Source organism: Coptis chinensis, chromosome 9 (assembly GCF_015680905.1).
Source record: "Coptis chinensis isolate HL-2020 chromosome 9, ASM1568090v1, whole genome shotgun sequence".
In the NCBI taxonomy this organism is placed as follows: Eukaryota; Viridiplantae; Streptophyta; class Magnoliopsida; order Ranunculales; family Ranunculaceae; genus Coptis; species Coptis chinensis.
This window is the reverse complement of record NC_141464.1, coordinates 52439387-52453698: the sequence shown is the minus strand read 5'-3', so window position 1 is coordinate 52453698 and position 14312 is coordinate 52439387. Positions and strand designations below refer to the sequence as shown.

Sequence of the window (14312 nt, the reverse complement as noted above, 5' to 3'; positions counted from 1 at the left end):
AGATGTGGATAACCAATGTGGGACTATCTTCTATGCATTAAAGTGGAGAGAACACTCTTTGTTCATCTCCTCCACTTTGTACACACACACTAGTATTTAAAAAAACAATAAAGATTCCAACAATCCCCCATTATTTCAAAATACTAATAGTCTCCCACTATTTTGGAATAGGATATTACAAAAGAAATGGGTTAATGAAATGCCATAGAGAATCGAAAAAGCAATGCCTAAGATACTGGTGCTTTACGGGCTTGAACCAGTCATAGGGTAACATGTGTTATAATACGTGAAAGTGGTGGATTAAAAAAATTTTGAACCAACATTCCCTTGTAGTAAAATAGATCACATGCACCCACACCACTCTTTCATTATATGTCTGTTCTGCGGTGTTGCGCTTTTTGGCCCTTGCGCTGCCTATGTTCCATGAATGCTCTAGAGTATTTGCCCGTATACTCATAAGAACCGACCCAGTTCTACATTCACGTAGGTGGATATCCATCAAGTATACATTATAGTTAAAATACACTGTCTCATTATAAAATGGACTATGGATTCCAATAAGAGTAAAATAACTCATCATTTCTCATTACAATTCAAGTTATAAAAAGTATACAAAAATACTATCTCGTCATAGGGTGGGACGTCTCAAAAAAGACGATAGCATACCAAAACGACTAGGTGACTTGTTTTTCCCTTTGAACCTACTTCATGGGATCTCCAATCACATAGGTGGGGTTGTCGTCAGTGTCGCCTTCTATCTTAGGCAAAAGTTTCATCCCCCTCGACGTTTCAACCAATTGCCTCTTGCTAAGCGGTTTGGTCAGAGGATCGGCCAAATTTAACTATGATCTCACATAATCTAGAGCCACAACTCCAAATTCCAGCAGCTGCTTTATAGATTGTAGTCTCAGACGGATATCTTTGTTTTTCCCATTATATAATTTTCTCTTTGCCTTTGCTATTGCGGCCTGACAGTCACAATACATAGGTACAGCTGAAGGCAGTTTTGTACCAATAGGAAGATCTGCCAAGAGGTTTCTAAGCCACTCAGCCTCAGCACTTGCTTTATCTAAAGCAATAAGGTCGGACTCCATGATTGAATGAGCTATCAAGGTCTGCTTAGAAGATTTCCAAGCGACTGCACCTCCACCAAGGGTGAATATATAACCACTAGTGGACTTGATATCATGAGAATCAGATATCTAGTTTGCATCACAATAACCCTTTATCACAGGTGGGGTTTGTCTAAAACGTATGCCGTAATTCATTAGTTCCTCTCAAGTACTTGGCTAGTCTCTTTAACGCGCTCCAATGTTCCTTGCTAGGACAATGAGTGTATCTGCTTAACCTGCTAACTGTATAAGCAATGTCAGGTCTAGTGTAATTCATCAAGTACATGAGACTACTAATAATTTGGGCATATTTATACTGAAGGACACTATGTTGATTGTTTTTCTGAAGTTCACTACTTGTCTCATAAGGTGTCGACACAGGCTTACTATCATAATAGTTAAACTTCTTCAAAAATTTCTCAACATAATGCTCTTGTGACAACGTATAGCCATCACAGTTTCTGATGATTTTGATTCCAAGAATCACATCAGCTTCTCCCAAATCCTTAATTTCAAATTGGGATGATAAGAACATCTTGGTGTTTCTCACAATATCAAGGCTAGTTCTCATGATTAACATGTCATCCACATATAGACAGATAATCACATGTATTCACCTCAAAATATTTAAAGTAAAAACATTTATCAGCATCATTTATTTGATATCCATTGGACATCATGACACTGTTAAACTTTTCATGCCATTGTTTTGGCGCTTGTTTCAACCCATATAAAGACTTAACTAATTTGCATATCTTATGCTCATTCCCTGGTACTATAGTACCCTCAGGCTGCATCATATATATTTCTTCATCAAGATCACCATTCAAAAATGCAATTTTTACATCCATTTGATGAATAAATAAATTATGAATAGCAGCGAGAGCCATTAGAACTCTTATAGAAGAAATCCTAGTTATAGGAGCATAAATATCAAACTAGTTAATACCTTTTTTCTGGGAGAATCCCTTGACAACTAGTCTAGCTTTGTATTTATCAATGGAACCATCTAGCTTCAGTTTCTTTTTGAAGATCCACTTGTAACGTTATAGGTTTCGCCCCAGGAGGTAGATCAACTATCTCCCACGTGCGATTAGATATAATCGAATCTAGTTATGAGTTTATAGCATCTTTCCAGAAAGGTGCATCTCTAGAACCGATTGCCTCATTATACGTCACAGGATCATCATCAACGACAAACGTGTAAAAGTCATCACCAAAATTGGTGGATTTTCTATCTCTTTTACTCTTCCGAATTTCTTGTTCAGAAATTTCAGGATCTGTTGATTGTTGCTCACTAGGAGTAACCAACCTCTCAATGCCAATTTTCAAAGGAAACATATTCTCAAAGAAATCAGCATTTTTACTCTCTATAATAGTGTTAGCATCGACAAGGTTATTATCAAATTTTAATACTAAAAATCTATATACAACACTATTATTAGCATAACCAATGAACATACAATCAACAGTTATAGGTCTCCATTTTATCTTTTTAGGTTCGTTCACTATAACATTTGCAAGACACCCCCATATTTTAAAGTATTTCAGGTTAGGTACATGACCTTTCCATAATTCATATGGTGTCTTATTCCCTGTTTTCTTGCTGGGTATCATATTCTGTATATGACAAGTAGATAGGATTGCTTCCCCCCACAAGTTTAGGGAAGCTCCAGAACTTACAAGCATAGCATTCATCATCTCTCTTAGTGTTTTGTTTTTCCGTTCGGCTACTCCATTAGACTCAGGAGAGTATGGTGGAGTAGTCTCATGAATAATGTCATACTTGTCACAAAAGTCCTGGAAGGGGTTAGACTCATATTCTCCACCCCTGTCAGACCGAAGTCTTTTAATATTACAGTTAAGCTGGTTTTCAACTTCAGCTTTTTACTTGAGAAACATCTCACCTGCCTTATGCTTGTTTCTAAGTAAATATACCATGGTGTACCTAGAGAAGTCATCTACAAATGTAATATAATAAAACTTCCCCCCTCTAGACATGGTATTTCTGAATTCATCCAAATCCGTATGAATAAGAGTTAGTAATCCAATTTTATCTCTAGAAACAGTTCTGCAAGGTTTCTTTGTGGCTTTAGTCTCAGCACATATCTCATATTTATCATTAGAAAAATCAGAAACATCAGACAATAAACCACATGCTTTCATCCTTTTCATATATTAAACATTCACATGTCCTAGTCTACCATGCAATATATTAAAAGAGTCAAGCAAGTAAGCAGAAGCAGATTTATTCTGATTAATAATAATGTTGTCAAGTACATTCAACATGAAAAAACCATTGTTATTACAATAACCTTTTCCAACAAAACTCTCATTTTTACTTCGAACGAACTTGTCACTTTCAAAAGACACCTTGATGCCAATTTTTCCTAGTAATGACACAGAAATCAAATTCTGACGAATCTCAGGAACATGGAGAACATTACTAAGTGAAAGGGTTTTCCCTGAAGTTAACTTCATAAGAATCTTGCATGTTCCCTCAACAGGAACAGACCTTAAGTCACCCATATAGACATTTTCATTTTTCACTAGTATGTAGTCTGAGAAGGCTTCAACATCACCACAAACGTGGTCGGGTGGCACCAGAATCTAGTACCCAGTTCTTCTTCCCAATGGCTATGAACACTTGTGACACTACAACAACAATTATATCATCTCCTTCAACTAAATTAGCATTGAGAGGATCATCAATGTCTTTCTTGTGCCTGCACTGAAAAACCCTATGTCCCGGTTTACCACAAACATAACAATTACCATTGCCAGTACCACTCCTTTTAAAAGAAGTGCATTTGACCTTGAAATTCTTATTTTTGTTGTATTTCTACTTTTTAGAGGTTTTGTTGGATTTGTTGGGATTACCTTCAACGATATTGGCTTTGGAATGGAATTCCTTAGACAACACCGCATCCCGAGTCTTGTTATTTTTCTCTATGTGAATGTGAATGTGAATGATCACATCCTCAAGAGTCATCTGCTTGCGCTTATGCTTCATACTATTCTTATAGTGTTTTCAAGACTCGGAGAGTTTCTCAATCAAACATCCAGCAATGTAACAAAGGTTTTGGGTAAATCAATACCCTCAGTTTTCAAAATCATTAATTAGCACATGAAAATCATAGATTTGAGACGTTACATCTCTATCCTCTCTCATCTAGAACTTTAGAAAAGTCCCAACAGTATATTTCTGAGTACCAACATCCTCTATTATGTATTTTTTTGTTCAAACTCTCCCATATATCATGTGCATTCTTATTTGAACAATAAATATAAAAAAATTCATTAGACAAAGTACTTAAAATAGCATGACGACATACCTTATTCTCATTGAGCAAAGCAGCTTGATTTCTTTCGAAATCATTAGAACCCTCCACGGGTGTTGTCTTAGTGAGATACTTTGCACAGTTGAGTACATCTAGGGATAAGAACACCCTTTCTCTCCATCGCTTGAAGTGTGAACCGTTGAAGGATTCAATCTTTGGCACATTGGGTAAGTTGCGAGCATTCAGTAGAGGTGGAGCATCTCTCATAGTCGAAGTAACCTCCATGACTTCAAAATTGGTTTCTTTGTTCGGTGTATCTGCTGGTGTAGACATCTCGATTCTTTCCTTAAGATTGTTGTATGTGAATAAAGAAAACAATGAAGAGACAAGGATAACAATAACAAGGAACAACCAAGGCGTGGATTAGGCTGTCCTTAAGGAAAGATTTCACCCCTTCCAGTGGTGCAGAAAGGTAGCAGTGGCGTCTTCCTCATAGGATACAATGGTGTACAGCAGTTTGACTTGCACTAGAACAAACTACTATCTAGAACAGCAATATAACTCTCTCTAGCGGCTATAATAAGAAGAGAAGAAGGATAGGCTGGGGTTTGCGAGTTCTGTTTCTCTGGGATTGGTTTAATAAGTTATGTTGAATTGAATACCCTCTATGGACGCACAATCCTGTTTATATAGAGGTTTGGTCGGTCACCTGAACAAACAAGGACGAGAGACCAACTCGTAATATAACACCATAACTTGCTTTTGAAGCAAAAACAAGTTTAGGCAATTGATCAATCCACTACCCACAATAGTAAGCCCGAACCCGACCCGACCCGACCCCCGGTGCGGACGCGTGTGTGTGGCTTTGGGTGAGTCCTCCCTCCTAACACAAAAACATTTGTACCCTAAGGGCACGCCCTTATGGTAGAGGAATGCCTCTTATACTTCACATGCTAGTGGTGGATAACCAATGTGGGACTATCTTCTATTCATTAAAGTGGAGAGAACAATCTTTGTTCATCTCCATCTATTTTGTACACACACTAGTATTTAGAAATACAATAGAGATTCCAACAGGAGCCTATATAGCCCCCATTGGACTTGCTCTTATTGGAGTTTTTTTTGTAACTTGATAAAGAAGCAGCAACCACCAGTCCACCACCACCTCATCCACCTACGAACCAAAATATATCCTAAACAATCTAGCTACAACTTTATGATATATTTGAAGTCAGACATTTGTAAGTGAATGAGAGGGAATATATGTTGTGATATGAATTAGTAGTACAAACTAAGAACATCATCAACGCATTTCCATTTTGCGTTGTGACACCTCATCAGTTTTGACAGTTCAAAATTTCTAAAAGGAATGGAAGAACCAGTGTGGTTTGAGTAAATTTGAGTAAAAAAATTTGGACGGGTCAAGTTGTCCTGTGCGAATCTAATTTTTTTAAAAACAGGAATAGTTGTCCTGTCCCCTATTGACCCATTTTATTTAAAACGCGCGGACAAGATTCCAATAACATTTGCCCCACAAGAACTCATCAAGATAACTCAAAACCCAAACCTTCAATCACCCAATAAAAATTCGATTTTCAACCAAATTTGTTTCTATTTTTGCAATGGATTAATGTCGTTGAGCTGGACGTAAGAAGACTATAATGCGTGGCTCGGGGAGTTCAAATCCTCGGGAAAATGAGAGTGAACTCGTACTGGAAAATGATTTCAATTTTCCACGGAGATTGAGTATTGTTGATCATCCGACGTTGGCTCCCGATCTAGACAAGCATGTTTCGTGTTTATATAACACTGACGGAGTAAGTATGAGTTTATGAACGTTGTTCAATTGATTTTGATTTAAAATCATGTTTAGAATTTAACGTATATTAACTGTTTGATTAAATGCCTCAACGTGTAGAAAATGAGTTCGACGAGATGGAGATGCGCAATGCCGAGTATTAAAGACTTCTGGAGTCATCTAGTGGAAAGAGGCAAGGAAATGGAGCACGAAAGAGCTCGAATTTCAGGAACACCTTTTGGTCCATTGATATCGTGTATGAGCATTCGGAATGATCATCCACTGATATTTGCATTGGCGGAACGATGGTGGCACACCACGTACACTTTTCACCTCCATGTGGTGAAATTGGTATCACACCACTTGACTTTACAATGCTAACGGGTTTAAGTGTGGGCGAGAAGAAGCCAGTTTTGTTTGATTTAAGTATCGAAGATGATTTTGAAAGGTTGAAGATTCTACTGCCTTCATTGTTTGATTTTGAAGGTAAACTTGTTCCAGGAAATATGGATGCATGGCAGATACATTTTGAACCTGCACATCAGAGAAAAATTCATGCACCGATTGGATATTGAATATTGTTTAGAACATGAAGTTGACGCCCTATATTTGGACCCAAACTCTACGGAGGAGGATGAGTTTATCAGGATTTTTTTGTTATATTTTTTGGGCCAAGTTGGTTTTACAACAGGAAAATCTAGGGTTCGAGCTGGTTGGTTAGCGTCTTTGGTAGACCTTGATATAGCTTGGAAGATTTTGACTGGGGAGGTGCTTTCATGGCACATTTATATACAGGGCTTGATTTGTTTGTACAAACAAATCAAATGGGGAAGCAATGCAACGGAATTACTTGGATACTATAGGTAATTCAATAGGATTTAACTTTTAAGATATAATCTTTTATTTTGTTAGTTAAATATTATATAATTTAAATTAATTAGATACACTTTCATTTGATTATTTCAGTATTGGTGGTATGAGTATTTGGCTTGCTTAAACCCTATACTGAGAGAGGATTGGGATAAGGACTTATGGTCTCGCCCACATGGATGGGCTGCAGATGGTCATGCTAGATTAAAGGATGAGGTCCATAATGATCTTCAAGCTGCTAGGATCCAAATAGAGACGAAAAGTATGAAATCTATTATTTGGAGTCCGTGGCAAGGTTCTCAATTTGAGAATATGCATATCTGTCAGCATATATAATACTCTAATGCCGTTAAAAAGATTCATATTGCAAGCCCCTGATATACGTGCTTGGTTCCTTGGAGATAGAGTGACTATGCAAACCATTGGATATACATATATTCCTGCTCCCCACCCACAGATATACGTGCCATAGATGTTTCAGAGAATTTGATTGAACGGTATCGCGTTGAAGTGCGTGGGCGCGTTTTACAGATTATGTTGATGTGAACTCTAGTCTTGATTATGAGACTTATTGGTGGAAAGTTTTTAGGGGAAGCCTATCTGCTTGGTCCATCAGATAGAGGTGCAAACATGGATGTCGCGAACTAGTCGAGGAGTTTTAGGCGAGACGTCCAATTCCCAGAACCTGCAAGTTCCACAAGAACATCTGGAGTATATCATGGTTATACACCCCCACCTAGTGATTCATATGACCTATGGTCATACCGCGTTGTTAGTTCTCAGGGAATGGAGACCACATTTCACTTGGAGCGTTTGGTGCTTGTACCTGAGCTACAACGGTTTAATGAGGTATATTTATATTTCATTATGTTAATTTAAACACAATATGTATATTTAACTTAGATACAATATTGACACAATGCAGGAAACAGTGCATGCTCAATTATAAGATGAAATGCAAATCAACCAGGGGCTTCGAGCTAGTTTAATTGAGCACACTCAACAATATTATGGCTATTTAGACGAAGAACGAACGCAAAGAGCAAACGATGAGCGTAGGATGGCTGAGATGACAAACGAATTGGAAGCCTTGGTAATTTTATTATATGTTTTACATTTTCATTTTTTTTAATATATCAAATTTTAGATTTTAATTGCATTGTGTTGATATTTCAGAGAATTGCTACTGATATCATGCAGCAAAACAGTGCTCCTAATAAGAGAGGGCGAACACGGAGAGGGAGTGGCCAGAGCAGTTAGGGCAGTGCTCCATAGTGCTACATTGCACTATTTTGTAATAATTTAGTGATGTCATTATTGTTGTTGTTGGTTGTTGTTGTTTTTTAGGGTTTGAACAGGGTTTTGAGAATCTTAACAGGTTTAGGTATATGAATTATGTTGATTAAAACAAAGGAGGCTATGTCCAATTTTTTTTATGTATTAAATTAATTATTACATTACGTTAATTTAAATTCAAGACATTACGTTAATTATTACTTAGAATCTATACATGCTTTTTATTATGTAGACAAAGAAATTCTCTTGTGAACAATCAAGCCCATGTGAACATGACTAATATGCCTATGGGCCTCCAAGCCAAAACTGTATTGCATAATAAATGAAAAATACACTAAAACAAAGGGATCAATTTATACGCGTTGGCATTATTCCCAAGGGGGGATCAATTTATTATTCCTCCGATCAATTTATATCCGTTGGCATTATTCCCAAGGGGGATCAATTTATATCCGTTGGCATTTATTCCCAACGGATATATTTCTATCCGTTGAAATTTATTTATAACGGATATATTTATATCCGTTGAGCCTTTGCATATATATATTCAAAGTCATTTTCATTCCTCACTTCAGCTTCTCATTTTCATTCTCTAATATTTCTCAACTTCAATTTTTATCTCAACTTCAACTACCAATATGGGCGGATCAAATATTGTCCACATTTCTACACCTGAGATTTGTCAGTGGTGTAAGGAAGTTGGTAATTACGTTACTTCATGTCCATACATTAACATCAAATTCCCAAAACCTGAATGCAACGACATGATGATAGTGGTCATAGCTAGCAATGATGATGGAACATTGGAAGACAAACTTCTAAAGTGTGATGTTGATGATTGTCCCTAAAATATCAACATCTATCATTCAAAAAAGATTGACATACCTGTATGTCATTTTTGCAAGGAAGCAGTAGATTTCTGCCATAGGTGTGGCTTGTGCGATCAATGCAATCCTTCAATGTGTGGTGGAGAAACAAATCGTACCTTTTAGAATTTAAGTGTAGGATATGTAATATTTGTATTTTGTTTAATTTCCTAGTGTATTGTCTTTAATTGTTTTGCATGTGTTTTTAATTCCGTAGAATTTTATAAGATGTTTTGTGTTTTTATTTCAAATTAAGTTATAATGTTTTTCATTTCTAGTTGAGTTGATTTGTTTTTAATTTCAACTTATAAACAAACATATTTTTTCAAGAAAATATACTTTCATTAAAACAAAATACAACTTTATTTAAAGAAAAGCATACACGTAAACAATAAACAAATTACAACATAAAATTTAAATAAATTAGTACGCTAAAACATAATCTAATACCACTCAAGTATACATTCAGGCCCAACGGTACAAAAGCCCAACGATACAATTTTTGCAAATCCTCTCAAATCATTCAGGCCCAACGGTACAAAAGCCCAACGGTACAATTCAATTTTGCAAATTTTCTAAAATCGTTTAAGGACCTAACAGTACAAAAGCCCAATGGTACTAAAGCCCAACGGTACAAAATTGAACCGTTTGAATTTTTTATTTAAAAAAAACAAAAAAATGCTGGACGGCCAAAGTAGTCCCGTCCCACTCTTGGACGGGTCAAGTTGTCCGTGCACACCATTTCTATATTCTTCACCAATTTGGTTCTAATTTTGACAATTCTTAAAATCAAAACGATCATTTGACAACGCGCATTGGTGACGAAAATTGCTATAAAAATTGTTAACTGTCACATTGAAAATGAAAAATGACAACGCGTTGATTGATGCTCTAACTAGCACGAAAAAAGTCATTTTAACATGAGTTGTAATCTTTCTGGACAACTTTTGTTGTTTGGAAGGATTAGTGAATATATTGTAAGCCTCTATGGTTCATATTATTGGTCTTATCAATAGTTTTAAACTGCTGGAGAGCATTTGATCATTGACATTGGAGTAACATTTCAAAACCAAATTGATTAGTTTGAACTTCCAATCAATGATTCTCAAAATGCTAATGTTGCCATTGTTCTCTTCCTCTAGTGCACAAATAATTGGGAATTGAAAATGAGATGTCACTAATTTGAATGCAGCTCCCTCATGAGTCATGAATAAATGAATAAGATTTATAAGACTCGTGCACTTTTTTTTTTTGATAATAGGCTCGTGCACTTCTCACAATAGTCATGAACTGTGGCAATTCCTGAATTCCATGTACTAAAATTAGCTAGAGCCTAAAAGGCAGTTAAAAAGAAAGTGGTGGTAATGCCTTTATCTACATTTGGGGCCCAAGGCCTTTTTCTATTCCTCTGGTTACTGATATCAACATATGACTGAACCAGTGGCGGACCCAATAAGGGACGAGGACTGTCAAAGTGAATAGCACACCCTCTACTCAAAGAACTTTTCTAGACCCTTAATAAGTTATTGAAAACAATTTCCTTGAGTAAATGCAAATTATCTTGAGAAAGCTTTTATGGTTAGGAAAAATTGTAAATCATTCCAAGATTCATTCCTTAATTTTCTCACCCAAGGGGAGAAAAAAAACACGGGGTATTAAGATCAATTGCAAAACTTTCTTTTTTATTGTGTTTATTTATTTATAGAATAGTGTTACATAGACCTATTTTTTAGACCTATTATTACCGACTCACTATTTGAATAATGTGCAATACTGTATCATTACTGGTTTTTATTAACTAGGTTACCTTCTCCTTTTGTTTGGGTGTTGAAGTGCGTGTCCAAGTGTCACAATTATTTTGTGATGTGTGGGCACGTAGGAGGCGGGTTTAATCCTGCCATTATCAGAAAAGAAATAATAGCCTAATAGAGATCTAATGGAATGCAAATACATACTAAACCATGAATGAAAATTCTCTCCTCAAAACTCCAAACCTTTCAATCTAACCATAAGCAATAATGGCGACAGACATGGAGATAGAGAATCAGGTTAACACCAACCAAGAAGTCATGAAGAAAAAAATGTTCATGAAAAAATTGATACTGCTAGTAAACTGTGCCTTACTGTCCATCGGCAACACAGGTGGTCCAATGGTTATGCGTCTTTACTTCCTCCGTGGGGGTGAACTAGTATGGCTATCATGTTGGTTAGAGACAGGTGGCTGGCCGCTCATGCTTCTGCCACTTGCAGTTTCATACTTCTTTCGCCGAAAGAAGGACAATAGGAATGCTAAGCTTTTTTTCATGACACCTTTTCTTTTTGTCGCTGGAGCTATTCTTGGTGTGCTGACTGGCTTAGATGATTTCATGTATGCCAATGGTGTAAAACTTCTCCCAGTTTCTACATCTACTTTAATTATTTCTACACAATTAGGATTCACTGCATTGTTTGCTTTCGTTATTGTTAAACAAAAATTTACGTCCTATATTATCAATTCTATTGTTCTGTTAACTATGGGAGCAGCTGTTCTTGCTCTTCATGTGAGCAGTGACCGTCCTAATCATGAATCGAACAAGCAATACTTTACTGGTTTTTTTATGACACTGGGAGCATCTGCTCTATATGGTTTTGTGCTACCGATGGTTGAGTTTACGTACAAGAAATCAAAGACGAGGATAACTTACACTCTAGTTATAGAGATGCAGATGATTATGTCTCTATTTGCCACTGCTTTCTGCACTATAGGGATGCTTGTGCATAAGGATTTCCAGGTATCACTTTCTCCCCTGTTTCACACACATTTAAGTCATGGTATGCTGCACATTGGGAATCAAGTGCACTGATAGGGACATCAACTTGTTAATTGGGTTCTATTTGTTTTTTTACCCCTTAAAAGTTATGAGACAATATACTCTTATGTGCCTACCTCTGAATTAGATTGAGAGGAAAGCAATCCTAAAATTGAACTCCTATAAATATTAGATATCTGACCTGTTAAAGACCAACCACAGAGAATGACACAGAACACATCGACACTAGATATCAAACAGTAACTCCTTTGGAACACAATACCTTTTTAGAAAGATGTTGAGAGCAACTGGCCTCATAATTCTGAGTATTATTGATGACACAACTTTGAGCCATTGTGTTTTATAAACACTAGTACCAACTTGGTTTCTTATAATTAATCAGTAAACTGGCTAGTTGATGGCGATGGGTGTGGGATGGGCCACATTTTGAATTCATAAACTACAACCTTTTCACCAAATTAATTAGGGGCACCTTCACCCTGATAGTCGCAGGTTGTAACCGTAATCTCCTATAGATGTAATGATCCTTAAGAGGATATATTTTGTGCCTAACGGAAACTCTGGTGTACTTATGGGCATAAACTATGTCTTTAGAGAAATGGTAGTAAACGTACAACTCACTATTGGCAGACTTACGTTGTAGCTGCACAATATTGTCAAGAAAATTGATTGAGCGCTTCATTTACATTTACACATGCATATATCTCAAGGCAACACGTACACACCCCGTGTTGATGAGGCGCCATTGCATACATTAATCTCTCCTGGAATTCCAACTGTGAAGTACATCTTTTGGATTCTCAAAACAGAACTTGACTAGCCCGCAGCTACTGTCACCTATGTAGATGACAGCCAAATAAAGAACATTAATTGAATTGGAGATCATACGAATCTCAAAGTTTGTCCAAGTTGTTGCACACTCCATGCGGTTGGCGTAAGATTGGTCACTGTCACCTTAGCATTAGTGGAGTGAAATAATATGTCAGTTGGAATGCAACTAGCTTGTTAGTTGGATGCTTCAAAGCCCATAGCAAGAACAAGTCAGATGCCAGATGCCTAAGAACAATCATGAATCTCTACCTGCTCTTCAATCTCATTCCTTCGTTTGTAGCTTAGATATGTATTCTGTGCTCAAACACCCAATCGTTTTTGCAGGCTATTCCAAGGGAAGCAAGAGCATATGAGCTAGGGGAGGGTAGCTACTATGTGGTCCTTGTGTTTAGCGCAATCGCTTGGCAGTGCTTTTTCTTAGGTGCAGTTGGGGTCATCTTCTCTGCTTCCTCCTTGCTGTCTGGAATAATGATTGCTGTTATGCTTCCATTGACCGAGATCTTAGCCGTCATCATCTACCATGAAAAGTTTACTGTTGAAAAGGGGATATCCCTTGCCCTTTCTCTTTGGGGTTTTGTCTCCTACTTCTATGGCGAGTTTAAGCAAATCAAGAGAGCGAAGCAGAATCTGAAATCAGAAACTGATATTCCTGCTGCATCATCACAAGTCTAAGATATGGATATGTCGTTCCTGTTATGTACCTTATGAAAGCTTTCTGTGATGCACTTATTTGTTTGCTCGCGATCCAAGTTATGACTGGATCTGTTGGTGCAAGAGCAAGTGCAACTCCTATGGACACTTACTGACAGCTTAATTAGAGATAGATATATCAGATAGGGGGAGTTCTTAAAGCTCTAGCAGAACTCAGCAAAAACTCCAAACTGGTTCAACGCCACTCTCTTCTAAAATGCCCCGGTCTGGTTGGCATAAGTATGGTCCGTTGGCATAGGGTTTTATCAACACTTAGATTTGAACTTTAGTTCCAGAGTTAGGTCCTTACTCAGAAGTTATTTTTTCTTTTTTTTATACAAATTTGAGTTGATAGCTTTGTAGCTCAAGTCGAAGCAGTTATTTTGTGAATCCATGTACTTCTTGCCTACACATTTTTTTTTTTGTGCAAATTGATATTATGGAGTTCTTATAAACATATGTTAGATTAAACAGTATTTTGAGCAACTGCTTTTCCAAGGAATTCCAGTATACTGAAGTCCAGGAATCCTTTTTTTTTTGTTTTTCTTTTTAATTGTTGTTTTTTTTGATAAGCTGAAATTTGAATCACTAGAAATACAGTACGTAGGTTCATGGTTTTTGAATTGACATGTAAAGCAAGCCTGTGAGGTTATGAGCAAACACCTGCAAGTAGTAAGGTAGTAAGTTTAGTTAGAGGTTGTGAAGTTCTTATTGAACAAGTGCATCCTTGTAAACCTCTGCAGTTTTTTGAAGTTAAA

The 14312-nt window shown here is 36.8% G+C and overlaps 2 protein-coding genes across 2 annotated transcripts in view; both read left to right on the top strand.

The window, feature by feature from the left end:
* LOC147476621 (uncharacterized) overlaps positions 1-14312 on the top strand; it is a 95506-nt gene that overhangs the window by 31080 nt on the left and 50114 nt on the right. The gene's annotated exons all lie outside the window — the stretch shown is intronic.
* On the top strand, positions 10802-14025 carry LOC147476626 (purine permease 3-like). The gene is made up of 2 exons (XM_086584584.1): positions 10802-11994; positions 13189-14025. The coding sequence occupies exons 1-2, from the start codon at positions 11242-11244 to the stop codon at positions 13534-13536; spliced, it is 1101 nt and encodes a 366-aa protein (XP_086440710.1). The 5' UTR covers positions 10802-11241; the 3' UTR covers positions 13537-14025.